Below are 14,863 nucleotides of genomic sequence, written 5' to 3' on the forward strand. Positions count from 1 at the left end.
ACGTTTTGCCTTTGACCAAATACTCTTTCGAGAAACAAAATGTAATATTTCCAGTAGTTTCTCAGTAGGGATCTATGATGGCAATATTTTCTTGATTTTAAAGTCAGCCTAATTTCGTTTCAAAATTGATAAAGCCCAACACATCCCAATCTTAAACAATTCATTTTCTTTTGATCTTCACGTCTCAGAGGAAATATATTTTTGCAATAACCAGTAGCTCTCAACCCACATTATGCCTCTCCACTGGGGTATGCAATATGATAGTTATATATAATTGCCAAAAGTTTGTTACCAAAAGAGGCAACGCTTTGCCACTCAGGATAAATCCAGAGAGACTTTAAATCAAAATTATGTCGGGTATTTAATTTGTATATCTTACATAGGTCCACAAAGTTCCTGTCCCTGTGTGCAGGGTCCAAATGAGGGCAGTCCAAGTAATGAGAATGCAAATCTTTCCATCATAATGTTACTTAAAAAAAGATTTTATTGAAAAGCATATTAGGATCGTGAAATTTGGATGAAACACAAAACAATTTTTTAAACAGGCCTTTTCTAAAGTCTGAAATTCTTGAAAAATTCTACAATCGACCAGAAGAGAAACTTGCACTTTATATTTCGATGCTTCTGATCAAGAAATAATTTGATAAATCCCAGCTTCAACTTACAAAAAGGTAAAGAAACCAAAAAGAGATTAAGAGATTAAGATGGAACAGGCACTAGTGTCTGTCAACGTCATCTAGCCTTTGGTGACGCTTAGCATTTCTTCCAGTGTAAGAATAAGATTAGTTAATCTGTAATTGATAGAATTAGGGTAGTAATAAGTGCCTGATCTCCTTTCCTGACAGAAAAACGATTGCAAAGCATGAAAAACTGTCAAGTGTCACCAAATGTTAGATGGCGTTGACGTTATTTGTCGACACTAGTGCCAGTTCCTTCTCTTGTAAATGACCCATACTCTTTTTTCTTTACCGTGAGCAAACAGTCATCCTTGAAAGCTAGAAATAGTTTTTGCTGCTACTCCTAGTAACAGACGGCAAGAAAGAAACTAAATGAAAGTAAAAAAAGTGGTAACTAAACTCAACTTTTCTGTTATGAACAGTAACAAAGCCTTTATGTTTTAATACCCATATATAGTTACCCATATTCTTTGGAAAAGACTAGAATAATCACCTACAGATCTTTTCTCCAAATAGTAGCTAGATTACCCGCTGACTTCTTTGAGCTGAACAAACAAAAAATTGGAGAGGCAAATTGACAAAAAAGAAAAGAAAAAAAAGGTCCGCATCTTAGGCGCTGACAATTTGTGACTTCTGGGTCACAATGAAGCCTCACGACCAAAAGCAAAGTTACCAGCAGATGCTCGAATTTTCACCGCATCTTTAAATCAGCAGAACAGCATTAGTCACGCAAGGGAGACATTCCCAACTTAGGAATAAATTGCCTTCAGTGGCTATCCTGATGGCCACTGAAGGCAATTAATTTTGAGAAATGAGATATAGTAGATGTTAATTTGGGAAAATTGTTTAAGAATAAATGTAAGCTTAATCTTTTGCTATGAGTACGCGCATGGTAAACTTAATGAAAAAGGTGGCTGAACCCCACTCTTCTCATGACATAGAAAATCATACCCGTAAGATGACTTTACTGCATAGCCAACAATTGGGTGGTTGGTGGTGTACGAGGCAGGTTAGATCGGACTGAAATTATATAAAAAATTTTAATCTTGTGGAATTTCTTGAAAGATGGGTTTAAAAAGTATAAGTTTTAAAAAAGGGAATGGGATTGACAGATTATTTATCAAGGGAGGGGGATTCCCATCAACTGCAATACTCCTGGCAACTGCAATACAAAAGTAAATTTAGCTCTTTGGCTTGAAGTTATTTTTTTCAAATGCAACTTACTTTTGGCACTTTAACTTCGCTAATTACTAGTAAAATTATATCAAATCACGCTATGTAGTATCAGTTAGGTCTATATATACAGAAAACAAGTAATCTACCTATTTCCCTCTGTTGAAAGAATATGAGAGGCTGTATGCGTAAAGGCATTTAAAAGTGTATATAACTTGAAAAATAGCTTAAAATTAGTCCGACTAGACATTAACTTTCTCCTCACCAAAAAAGCCAGCCAACTCAAACAGATGTTGATCAGTGAGACTGCTTCGAGGATCAAGCTCAAATATGAGCACATGATTAACACCATTTCTTCGCCAGCCTGAGACGTTACTAGCAATAAAAAATACAAACAGTACTATCCAAAACGGTCCTCTATATAGGCAAAAAAATATGTTCCAGCTACTTGTTTCTCGGCGCCATAGACCTGAAAGGAGAAAAATTGATAAGATACAACTGAAATAGCAGATTGAAAGTAAAAGTTTGATATTTCATTCAGTGGTTCGGATTATATTTTCGTGGGAGAAATAAAACAAAAGAACAGAGAAAAGATATCTCGTAGAGGAATATTAATTGTACTTAATTTATTAATATAATTGTTAAATTTAAAATGAATCAAAAACCTATGGAAAGATTTAACCTAAAACAAGCAGGCACTCCCATTAGAACGGGGGGGGGGGAGGGAAGACCAAGTCTCTTCTTTACTTAAAAAATTAACTTGTAATTTCTTAATTCATAGCTATTTTTTATTTTAGCTATGTGATATATTAAATCAGCAAGAGCAGCTAATTAATCGTTTTTATTCGTAATTTCTGAGTCTAATTTTTTACCAGCTATTGAATAGGACTCCTAATTTTTGATGACCTTGTTTTGAATATCCTACTGCACTAAAAACCTTTTCTTCTGAGTCCTGACTTATGAGGGGGCAAACGGTCTTGAAGATTGAGAGGACAGTCGACTCGCTGGTTTTGTGCAGCCCGCTTTATTCCTCATGTAAAGGCCAGATTTGAATGCATTGTTGCTGTACTAACCGCAGTCTCTGACAGTTCTAAAGGTGAGATAGCGTGTGACGCAAGTGGACTACAGGACATAATCAACCTGACCTCTTTTATCTCAGCTTTGGAAAAAGTGTTCGTAATTGCGAATTGTTTATCAGAGCAACTTCAATCCGAAAGTTTGCTGATTTATGAAGTACTTGCACTGATTTCTAGGGGATACCATACACTCCAAAAGCTGAGAATTGATAACGAATGTAACACTTTAATCAAAGCATATCTGAATTCTGGGCTCAGCACGATTTCAAGCCACTTCCATTTGTATCAAAGACTTTCTTTCGAACTCAACAACCGGTAAAGCAATATCAGTTAGCCAGTTGAATCAGACTCCGTTAAACTTCTGTACTTCAAAGTAATAGACCGTTTCACGAGCGAAATGTACTAACATTTCATCCAAAATTTGACTCTGCTTGACGCTTTACTTACCTTTGATCCCCAAGGATCAAAGGGGTTACCTTGGTATTCCCTAGGTACCAAATTCAGACTTGCTACCTACGGAAAAATTCCCGGTACACTGCAACTATTTGTTTTAATTTTTTAAGAATTTTAGAAAGTCTTTTAAACAAATCTTCTGAACGTTATACGTTTTTGGGAGAAGCATTATGCACCTGAACTTAAATGTTGTTACTAAAAATGTTGCATGTACATATATATAACTTCCCTTACCACTCATCATAGTTCTGGCATAACAGCCAGTATTCCCGTTGTTTTGTTTTAAATACACGTTCTAACGTAACACAATACGTTGCGTTATCGTTCGAACGTAACGCGATTAAATACACGTAACGCGATATATGAAGAGGGTAGTATAAAATTGGATCAAGTACATGTTTTGGCGTTTCAAACAACATTACCTCAATATGGCCGAAACACGGTATTTCACTGCCTCATATCTCCTTGGCTAATTTATAAAAGCTGAAGGGAATGGGCAACTTCTTAAAGAACATCCTGAATGATAATGCAGATGACTTTGCGGACTCAGGCATTAGATTAAACCCCATTAAATCTATTTCTCTTAATCATTTTAGGTTCAATACTTTGATTTCCTTTAATTTGAAGTGTTTTGATTAGTCAACTTAGAAGTTACTACGCACATGGTTCTAGTTACGGGCTGTGGATTAACCTTTTAAGGACAACCAACTCCCCCGGAGTTGTTTTTTACAGATTGGACTTAGTGCTTATTTGGGGTGACGAGTTAATTTGATATTATCGTGCCTAGCCTTGTTTTTTGGTTTGTTTTTTTGAGGTGGGTAAATGGATTTTGTATTTCATTTGTAATTAATACATCACTAGAATTAGTATATTCCATTTTATAAAAACAAAAACCAAACAACCTTTTTTTCTAATGTGTCGATTATCCGCGAAATTCGATTACCCGTGGCACTTACGCCACCCAATTGCGCGGATAATCGAGAGTTGACTGTAGTATGTTTGTTTGTATCTCTATTAAAAAATTGAAAAAAATCCCAGCACCTCCCTCTCATCTAAATTTTTGGGAAAAAGTTCAAAGATAAATATCAAACACAGGCTTTGAGAAGAAAAAAGCGCCACTTTCTATGACTTCGTTCCAATAATTTTTTCAACAAACCATATTTTATTTAGTTTTAGAGTTGCATTTCAACAGTTTATCTGGTAACAAAATAGCTAGTCACAGTGCTCTATGGAGATCACTTGAATTGGCTTAAAAGTAAACTAAAGAAAAAGGATGAGGACAATTGTAAATTATTCGATACCATTGTAACTCAGTTTCTGCAGTGCAAACAGCAATTGAATTTTAATTCAATTGTTTATAAGAAAGATTGGATTATAAGAAATATAATCCATATCTGGTTCCGAACGTCTGGTCCTTCAAGTGTTTGAACATTATGCCCTTTTCCAGCAAATGCTGTACAACTTGAGGGATCGTTTCATCAGCCTTTTGGAGCTACGGTTGAGCCGAGTACATTTTTCTCAAAGAGAATCAGAATTTTTGACTATTCTCTGTGCAATCTTACACGCCCGATTCATTTGTTTACTGTAAGTTTTCGGTTAGGGTTTATTGAGTATTGAATCCCTATTGATTGTGCTTTTGACTGAAATAGCAAAACTATATCATAAGCATTCAAGAAAAAAAAATGTTTAGTGATGAAAGTAATGCAAACATGAAAATCAAAATTAAGGTCAACTATAACTGTCCAGTTGGCTTATACAGAATCCACATATTTACCAGAGAGTTGTGTGATAACCACATACAAATCTTTTCCCTTTTTAAGAAAATCCAGTTTTTAACGCAGCTTAACCGGACACAATGTTGAGAGCTACTGAAAAAAAGGAATATCGTCAACTTCAACCCTTTCATGTTCATCTTAGAGAGGAATTACCCCTGTGTTAGAGACTGAAACATCGTAACTTCATTCTCAGAATTTTTGCTCATACAAATAAGGTTATTCATCACTCAGATTATACTCTTAAACGAATAAAACTCTGTAAAGATAAATGTTTCTGTTTAAACAAAACCTCTTTCTATTCAAGTTGGCATACCCTGAGAGGCGACGCAAAAGAGAAGAAGTTGAAGAATTGGAGGGGAAAACAGCTAATCCTAAAACAAAGTAGGTTACGGAGGAGTAACTCCTCGGAAGTATCGATCTGTGCTATGCTAAGTTATTACTAGTTAAAGCAGAAGTAAAATGGTTCACAAAATACTGAGGGCATTATCTTTGTTTACGAGGTGAAACCATAGGCAATGTAACCTATCACTCTTCTGCGCTTTATAATATGCCAGCCAACTGTTTCAGTAAGTTTCGAGAAAAGGGACTAAAATAAATTTGATTTTACTTTGCAAATTACACATTGCGCCTTAATATACAACCTCAAAATTGTCTATAAAACTGTACAGGTTTAATTTTAAAATGTGTCAAGATTTTTACTTTTACTTTCTACTTATTTTCATACGGGATTTTATCCTCCAAATTCCCTAACTGTTCATGCACAATAAATTATTTTTTACGGTTGGGCACTAAACAAGAAATATTTGAAACCTTTTAAGAAAGCTTTTCTTTGAAAGCGGTAAGAAAGTTGTTCAAAAAAGAGTATGGATATAATTTTGTTCTTTGAATAAAAGGCATTCTGCCCAGTCAGAGCCCCAAATATTATGAACCAGATATTGCAATCTATCTGAAAAGTAACTAAAACATGCCAAGCGTCTTTAAATAGTTATAAAATGATGAGCAAGTTGTAATTTCTAGATGTCTTTAGATTAACCATCAATATGACGAAAAGTCGCTTTTATATCAGAATCAAAATTTATCAGAATTTTTCCAAAACACAAAATTTTTACTCGAAAAACGTTTCTATCAAAATAGTTGTAACACAATCCTGATTACATTCTGATTAAAAAAATACATATTGTAAAAAAGTTTATTTTGACTTTTTTTTAAGCGTGGCAACCCTAATTTTCGGAAAAAAAATCTTAGCAGTAACTGAGGATTGTGCAAGAATTCTGAAAACATCATGAATATTCCAATAAATAACGCTCACTCATTAGAAAGTCCGACTTTAGTGAAAACTTTCGTCTTTTGGAACACTTAGTCTATGCATACTGCATTGCATTGTGTTATGTACCATGTGCTACAGTGTTACGTTGTTTTACTCTACGAGACCCTTGGATTTTCTTATTATTTTACCTTTCTTGTATACTATTTAGGGTAAGAAGACACTAATATACGTAGAAAGTAACAACTAAGCAAGTATAGTATACAAGGAAATAAGAGAGTAGTACCTGTTAGTATAACAATAATAAAAAGAACAATGAATGCTCCAAAGAAAAGACCAACTTTAAAGGTAGTCCACTCTTGAGGCTTCGCTTGTCCAAGAGGTGGTACTCTCAACTGTTTCATTGATCTTTGACGATCACCACTCTCCAATTCTTCAGTATAGATGGTTTCTGTATCAGCCAACAACGAGTCAATTGATTTGTCCACATAGAATTGAGCAGTGTCTACACGCTCTTCTCTCCATTTGGCTCCAATTTCCGTCTTTAGCATCTGAATACAAAAACAGTAAACTAGAGCAAAACAGTAGAATATGCTTATACAATTTTCGTATCAAAGATATAAATTTCAATTGCTAGCAAGAGTTTTTTTGTTAACTAATAACGTACAACTAAAGAAGATCAACAAAATAAATAGTGAAATTATAATCCCGAATTCTGATAATTATCATCTTTCAGAACAAGTAACCACTCAATAAAACAAAATCTACACAGGACATTATACGTATATTTCACTATGTAAATGACATCTAAAATGTAAAATTTGAGCGCTCAAGCGTAGAGCTGCCATAAATGTCATTATAAGTTTTTGACGTATATATATTACCGTGAATGTCCAAAAATGATGAATATCGACTTTCATCGGTGAATGTCAAGAAACGCCAAATACGTAAGTGAAATATCAAATATTTCGTTGTATTCTTGTGCATTCGGACCCTCACCGGTGTATGTGGACAATCGCAGATATGCTCTGGTGAATGTACAACTCTTAAAACCCAATCATTATTTCTAATTGATAGATGAGATAAGAAAAACCAAAACTCTTGTCTCTGCTTGGATTCAGTAAGCTTTGCCATCTTATGCGAAGCTTGATGGTGAAAGCAAAGTTTTGTAAAAAAAAAATTCCGATACCCTGGTTTATATAGGATGGATACTGCAGTGAATCGTGATGTGTTTTTGGAAAAGTTAAAAGCATTAATTGCAGGTAAAAGAGAAACAATTGTTTTTATTTTTTTCAAGAAAAGTACTCTAAAATACTTTCTGAAGTGGTTTCTGTTAAAATGAAGTCCAACACGCCTTTGGATTACAGACGATTAAAGCGTTTTGACGTTATGAAAATTAATGATGAAGAAGAGTTGTTTGTACTATTAAAACTAGGAGAAACGAATATTCAGTATTATGTTACCGACAAGAAATTGTTCAGTATACTTCATGAAGCTCATATCAGAATAGGCGACGGAGGAAGAACACATGCTTAAAGAGTTATAAAATAGATACAAGAATATTACATATAAATCTCATAAATGCTAAACGTTCACAATTAGTGCATGATGAATTTTGACATTTTCCGGTGAAAGTCAAAAATAAGGATTTTTAGCAACTATTTCGGACATACACCAAGCGACTATGTTTTTGTTGACACTTACCGCTGTATGTCGACGTTCAAAAGATTTCGGACATACACGGTAACATTTACACATTTGAAAAAACAAAAGGAACAATTATTAGCTCAAGAAATTAGCTCATTTTCTTTAATGAATAAAGTAAAAACAGAAAAATCGAGAAATAGAGGACACCACAGAGAGACGGATTGATTCAACCTTTAGGAGAGAGCGTAAAATTCTAGGTACGTCAGCGATTCCCAACATCCCCCGTTGTTCTCGATGCGCAGGTACCTCAGCATAAATAAAGAATTTGCTATCAAATTCACTTTTCGCCGCATTATGTAAGATTTATTTCGCCGCATATGTAAGATTCTGTTCGTTGTACTTAAATTCTTTCAATTTCAGTAGAATCTTGTTCTTCAAGCTATTCAAACGATAAATCAACAGCGTTTTTAAATTACAAACGGTTGAAAAGATGATGTCCGACTCTTCACAAAAAGAGAATTTGTTAGGAAGACTGCATGTCGTCCAGAAGTTTCTTGGCTGCTGTTGTGGAAAAGTTGTTTAAAAGAAGCTATATCAAATAATAGACTAAAAAAAAAGCGAATTGACTTATTTGTTTTCACCAATCTTGCGAAATACCATACTCTCCTAAATACGTTTATTCTCCTGAATAGTCTCCTGAATAGGTTTATTTCTTAAATTCATTTTCATTTTAAATGTTTATCACTTTCAAACTTTATGATTTCTGCACTTATTAATAGGAAAGAATCGGAAATCAATGAAAACGCACCATTAGTGGAAGACTAACTCCGTCGGTAATACACCCAAACTGACATTTGGACTAAATGTTAGCCTAATAGCCCAAGTGATTAATCAGAATATTGCTATTTTACTTTTTTTAAAGAAACAAAAGAAAATGGACACCTTATCATGTTTTTTCAGAATCTTCCGAAACCCAGTAAAATTCAAATCTTGATAATTTTGAAGAATAACAAGACTCAAATAGAATTCACTGAAAGCTAGCTTCAGGTCCCCAATTTTCCTTCCGGGTGGTCGAAAAGTCGGTAGCGGAAAGTAGAAATGCCCCTATTGATCGTGACAGTACAAAATTCGGTTATCAAAAGAACGTATCTCGTGACAGTACACCTAATATGGTCATAGAGTCCCTAGGGAGAAAGATTGCGTAATCGCTCAATGACCTCTTTTTCCAAGATCGATTTATTTGTTGTTTCTATGTGTAATAACTCCGTGACGAAGGTTGCACATGCGCATTGAATTCTAACGGGAACAATGTTATTGATCTAGGACTCAAGGGGGAAGTGAATTTCCGAGAACTTGATTGTTTAATCGATTGGGAATTTTATTGATCCGATAACGGGTAATCCTTTACGTTAGCGACTTAACCAAAAGGTTTCAATGATAAAAAGGATTTGTTTCCCTCTTTCTCAAATTAAAACGGTTTTAAGCAAAAAGAGATTGCTGTATATTAAGCTTGTGGATTCGTAACCTGTGTTTGCCGGAGAACCGGTGAAACGGGATTATTTCCAAAAATAATTACTAACAATATATTTAGGACATTAATGAAAGGGGGGGGGAGGTGGATTGACATGCCTCAATTCTATCGCCAATATTGTAAAATGAAAACAAAGTGTTTGCATGAAAAGTAATGTTAGGTTGAGATGTCTATGAATAAGCCTTTTTTAATTAATTAAAATAGCATTTGATTTCTGAGTTCAGTATATTTTTACTTTTTGCTTTACTGAAAATGCTAGCGTAGGGGGACCTTTCTTAGTGATAAATGCTTTTCTAGACAAAATTATGTGGATGAGGATACTAACTTTATTCTGTAAAAAGGGGGAAATTATTTCAATATTAACTTTTTTCTCTTTTTAAGGCAAATTGTGAAGAATGTCCGTCGCCGCCACCCAGTAAGAGAGCAAGAGATGGTGAAGCAACCCCATCCGTGCCAGCCCCTATGCAGTCATGTAGAAAGCTAAAAAGAGAGTGGATGACTGCTCACATGATGGTGAGCCACGATGCTCCAACTCCCCATCCCCATGAAATCACTGGCCCAGCTGCGCAAGAGAATAGTGCTGCAACCCCGTCCGCCCTCCAACACGCACTACCAGGACCATCCGGTACCCAAGTGCAGCCAGGATTTGGAAATGTGAGCATTTTTTTCATACCTATATTATAAAAATATATATATTATATTTCTTCCATCGTTTTTTCTTTTCACTATTTTTCAACCCAATATAAACTTATCTCAGCGAGATATTAAAATATTATCCCCACGCCCCCCAAACTTTTTTTTCTCTCCCCCCCTCGGAGATATCTAATGTAATTTTTTTTTCAAAGCAACCGCTCCTCTTTTTTCTATTCTGTGCTATTTTATGTGTTGCTATCGCTTCGATATCACATAAGCGAATATTTTTATGTAATTTCTAGTCAATTAATAATCACTGCCTTTGAAACTCAAAATGCTATTTTTTTTTAATCTTTACTATTTTCAATGCATTCCCCATATCTCTTCGCCGCCATCTCATAAGCAAATATTTTTAGGTACCTTTGAAACTCTGTGAATGCTATTCTTCACATAGTTTTAAGAGAGAGAGATTATTCCTTTTATCTATTGCACATATTGACGTTCTAATTTATACTGAAAATAGCTTACAAACCATTGCATCGATTTTAGCGAGGGGGAACCAAGCTAACGGTTTCCGACATTTTCCTCGTCTGAAGTTCATCTCGGAAATCAGAAAACTCGCTCGCGATAGGTTAGAATAATTAAGCTCATGAGTTCACCGAACCAGTATGGAATTAGAGAGAAATAGCGACTTATGCAGTCTAAGCGAATATTTCAGCTTTTGACGGACATTATGTAAAGGTGGCAGGGAGCCACTTGTTGGGGCCGGGGAAGCGCAGTGGGAAGCGCTGCGGCCAGAGAAGCACAGTTGGAAGCGCTGCGGGTCAGAGATGCGCCGCAGGAAGCGCTGTGGGAAGCGCTATGGGTCCGAGAAGTGCCACAGGGATGCGTTGCGGGCCCGAAAAGCGCCGAAAAAAAACAACACATAATTATTTAGTTTTAGTAGTTTAAATATTTGACTATCTCTTTATTGAACAAAATCAAATTGCCGCCTTCTATGTAAAGCGATGCTTTAGATTGTAAATATCTTATATTAAGTTTGATATTTTGGAACTTTCAGTTCAATTAACCAAATGCTACTACTAAGCGATGACTTTAAATAATAATCCAAATTTAAAAAGCAGTTTGGTTGATTTGAACACTTTGAAAATAAGCTATTTTTCATTTATAGGTTGGACGACCATTGGTCCAATATTCATCATCGTCCTCATCAGCAGGCACATGTGGAGTCCCCCAACAATTTAACATGGGACGATAGCATTTTACATGACAATGAAATACCTGATAATATTGATGAGTTTATAAATGATTTTTTTAAAGTAGATAATAGCACAGTTGAGCTGGGGGACTTGAGCCCAAATACACTACAGCTTTTGGAGGATTTTACAAACGAATTAACTGGGAGCCCTTCTCCTCCTCCTCCACCAGCCTTCTAACCCCTCCCGACTCCACTTCGACCACCTGAAGTGGAGCATTCGCCAGATATTTTTGAACACCTGGTGTGAGGGTATAATCTCCCAGAGGGGGTGGGAGTAACAACTGGTCCCGAGTTTCAATTGTCCAATAGAATTTTTAATGCAATAGTTGTGTACACTGCGACCTTTGGTGACCATTTTACTTTACTACTAGGGCGAAAATTTGTTTTTGATACTGTAAAAATTGTAGACGACTATGTAGATAAAATTCGTGCAATACTGGAGAACCAAATTCAAATGTGGGGGAGGGATTCAATTAAGGTCTCCATTGTTCTAAAAGTGTTCTATTCAAATGAGGGGAAACGTGAAGTTTATTATCATTATGTACATTCCGAGATGCGTATAATTTATTCGAATTTAGAAAATTTTGAGGGTGCTTTCATGGATTGGGTAAATCAAATTATTGCGCATTTTGAGAACTTTAACGAAAACAGTAGTGGGTCTCTAGTTCTTTTCTTTGAAAATTTAAGCGTTAATATTTGTAAATTTAAGAAAGATTTTATTTTAAGAGGGGGGAGTGGACCAAGGGTAGTAGAATTAAATTATAATCCAGATCTATTACGTTGTCAATGTGTCAAGCGGAGCTGTTTGGAAACAGACCAAGAGTATTTCCAGTATGCTTTCCTCATATCAGCATTCAAGCCTCTAGCACGTGACGCTACTAAGACGAATTTAGATCATTGGGCTGTACATGGGAAGGACGGGTCCCATTTTCCCATTGTAGATTTCTCATGTTTAGAGGGGAAATATCCAGTAACGATTCGATCTATTTATATTTTTGAAAGGGCCAATGCCCACTTAAGTATTGGCGTTACTGTTGTTCAGTATGAAACCGAATTTGAAGATGGGGTTCCTTTAAAGAAGAAGGGGGTCGTTATCCCCATAAGGGGTCCGTCAGTTAAATTGGTTAAACACTGGGTTTGGTTGCTATACACACCACCTAGTGACCCTGCCAATTCAATTGGACATTTTAATCCTATTACAGACATCAGAAGAGGTTTGGGGGAGGGAAAGAAACAGTTCATGTTTCTACTGTCCGACATGCCTCTCTCGATTTTGGACGGAATTAAAGCTGTGAAATTATATGAGGCATTGAAGTCGGCATGGCTATCAGACAATGGAAACGGTTTCTAAGGATAAGGCCATTTTATGTTTCAAAAAATTCCAGAATATACTTCTCCAGTGCAACAAAATATCTTTTGACTGTGAAGCTAAGCTGGAGGATGTGAATGATCCACAATTTCCAAACCGAGTCAAAGAACATCAGGCTATTGCAGTTTCCTATGCTCACGCGCAAAGAGACAATTCTAACACCATGCGCTTGTTAGAAATAGTTGAGACATTGGATGAGGGGGATTGCATGATCAAGGCACTGACTAAACTAATTGGCACGGCTAATGGTGCTATTTCTCGCTTGAGAAATACCCATTATCCAATGGTGTTGTCTGCAGAGGATCGTCTCGCGATTAAAAATCAAAAAATATGTTGGGTATGTAAGGGGGAGCTTGTAGAGGGGGCTAAGGGGACTAAAGGAACAAGAGGGGGGGCCGGTGGGAGGGGCAAAGTCAGAGATCATAATCACTTGTGGCAGGAAATATCCTCGGGGGGTAGTAATTTTAGGGGGATTGCGCATCAATCGTGTAATTTAAATGTTAGCCAGCAGTTTTTTATCCCTGTTTTCATCCACAGCTCTAATTATGACTTAAAATTTATTTTATCGGCACTGGCACGTATGCATCGGGAGGACGGGGGAGTAGATTGTCCATGGGTAAATAGTTCATTTACCTATAACATTATCCCAAAATAGGCCGAGAAGTTGTTGCTTCTCGAACTGAAATGGCAGGCAGTGGATAATGGGCGTACGTGATGTAATAAAATCAGTTTTTTAGATTTCTTTAGTTTTTTTCCCAAAGCACTGAGTCAATTGATTCAAGTGCAAAAAACTGACAATTTTGATAGCTTTCCCTTGCTTAAACAGCACTTTCCAGACGGTGAAATGTATGACCTGTTGACCTGCAAAGGTATATACGCATACGATTATTACTGTTCTGGCGCTCGCTTAAGTGAGGTGAAACTACCTCCAATTGAAGCTTTTTACAATTCACTGACCAACAGTGAATGCACAGCTGAGGAGTATGAGTTTGCCAAGAAGGTGTGGTCCAAGGGGGATTTTAAAAATATGTGGGATTATTGTAGACTGTACTTGGACAGTGAGGTTCTAGCTCTGTTGGATATAGTCTTTAAGAACAGAGACCAAATATTTTCAGAGTTCAGATTAGATATAGGCTATTATATCCACATACCACAGTTAGTGATGGATTTAATTTAAAAAAGTAGCAAGGAGGAAATAGGCCTACTCACTAATGTAGATCAACGCCTTTTTTTAGAGCGTTCAATGTGGGGAGTGTATGTTTTTCATGCGGACCGTGTCTTATCAATCGATCCGAGCAGACAAAGCACTGGTGTAAAGTCAAAAGCAGTGTTTTTGGACATGAACTCGTTGTACCCCTCGGCAATGTCCCACTACTCCGGGCCGGGTGTGGAATACCAAGAGCTAGGGTATCCTGGTGAGGTTCCCGACAGGAAAATAATTGAGGACTACGGGCCGAAAGGATGTGTCTTTGAAACAGACGTCGGCAGACCACTGGTGCGCATCAAAACAGTCCAATATTTTGTTAGGCCTGATCAAACTCGACAGGTTTGCAGGGGAATTTAAATTCCCACTACTCGTTCATTGGTTGAGGATATGGGGATGCATTGGACTCCTCCAAACAGAAACTGATTGCTGATTTGGACCCTAAGGAGAATATCGTTGTTCATCATGTGCTTTTGCACTGGATGGTGAGCAACGGTTTCAAAATCACCAAAATACACAGGGTCCTGCAGTTCAATCAGCGACCATATTTGAAAAAGTTCATCGATACCTTTGTTGATTAACGCTCTAGGGCCAATTCAAAGGTGGAGAAGGAAATGTATAAGCTCATTCTAAATTCAGCGTTTGGCAAAATGTGTGAAAGCGTACGTAATAGATCTCGCTGCGATGTCGTGACTGACCCTTCTAGAGTGTGCACGAATTATTGCCGACCCCAATTTTACATCGTTCACGAGCATAGAGACTGGCAAGGTTCTTCTACACACGCGAAAGCGAAATGTGGTACT

At 36.5% G+C, this 14,863-nt stretch overlaps 1 protein-coding gene across 1 annotated transcript in view; it reads right to left on the reverse strand.

Annotated features, from left to right (window-relative positions):
- LOC148956799 (solute carrier family 53 member 1-like) overlaps positions 1-14,863 on the reverse strand; it is a 68,843-nt gene that overhangs the window by 11,235 nt on the left and 42,745 nt on the right. Inside the window, exons 6-8 of the mRNA XM_089092052.1 lie at positions 9,008-9,150; positions 6,705-6,969; positions 2,116-2,319 (exon numbers count right to left, since the gene is read on the reverse strand). Of these exons, the coding sequence (XP_088948178.1) occupies positions 2,116-2,319; positions 6,705-6,969; positions 9,008-9,150 (612 nt within the window). The remainder of the gene's footprint in view (positions 1-2,115; positions 2,320-6,704; positions 6,970-9,007; positions 9,151-14,863) is intronic.

Source organism: Artemia sp. Qi Xiang Cuo, chromosome 1 (assembly GCF_049724085.1).
Source record: "Artemia sp. Qi Xiang Cuo chromosome 1, ASM4972408v1, whole genome shotgun sequence".
In the NCBI taxonomy this organism is placed as follows: Eukaryota; Metazoa; Arthropoda; class Branchiopoda; order Anostraca; family Artemiidae; genus Artemia; species Artemia sp. Qi Xiang Cuo.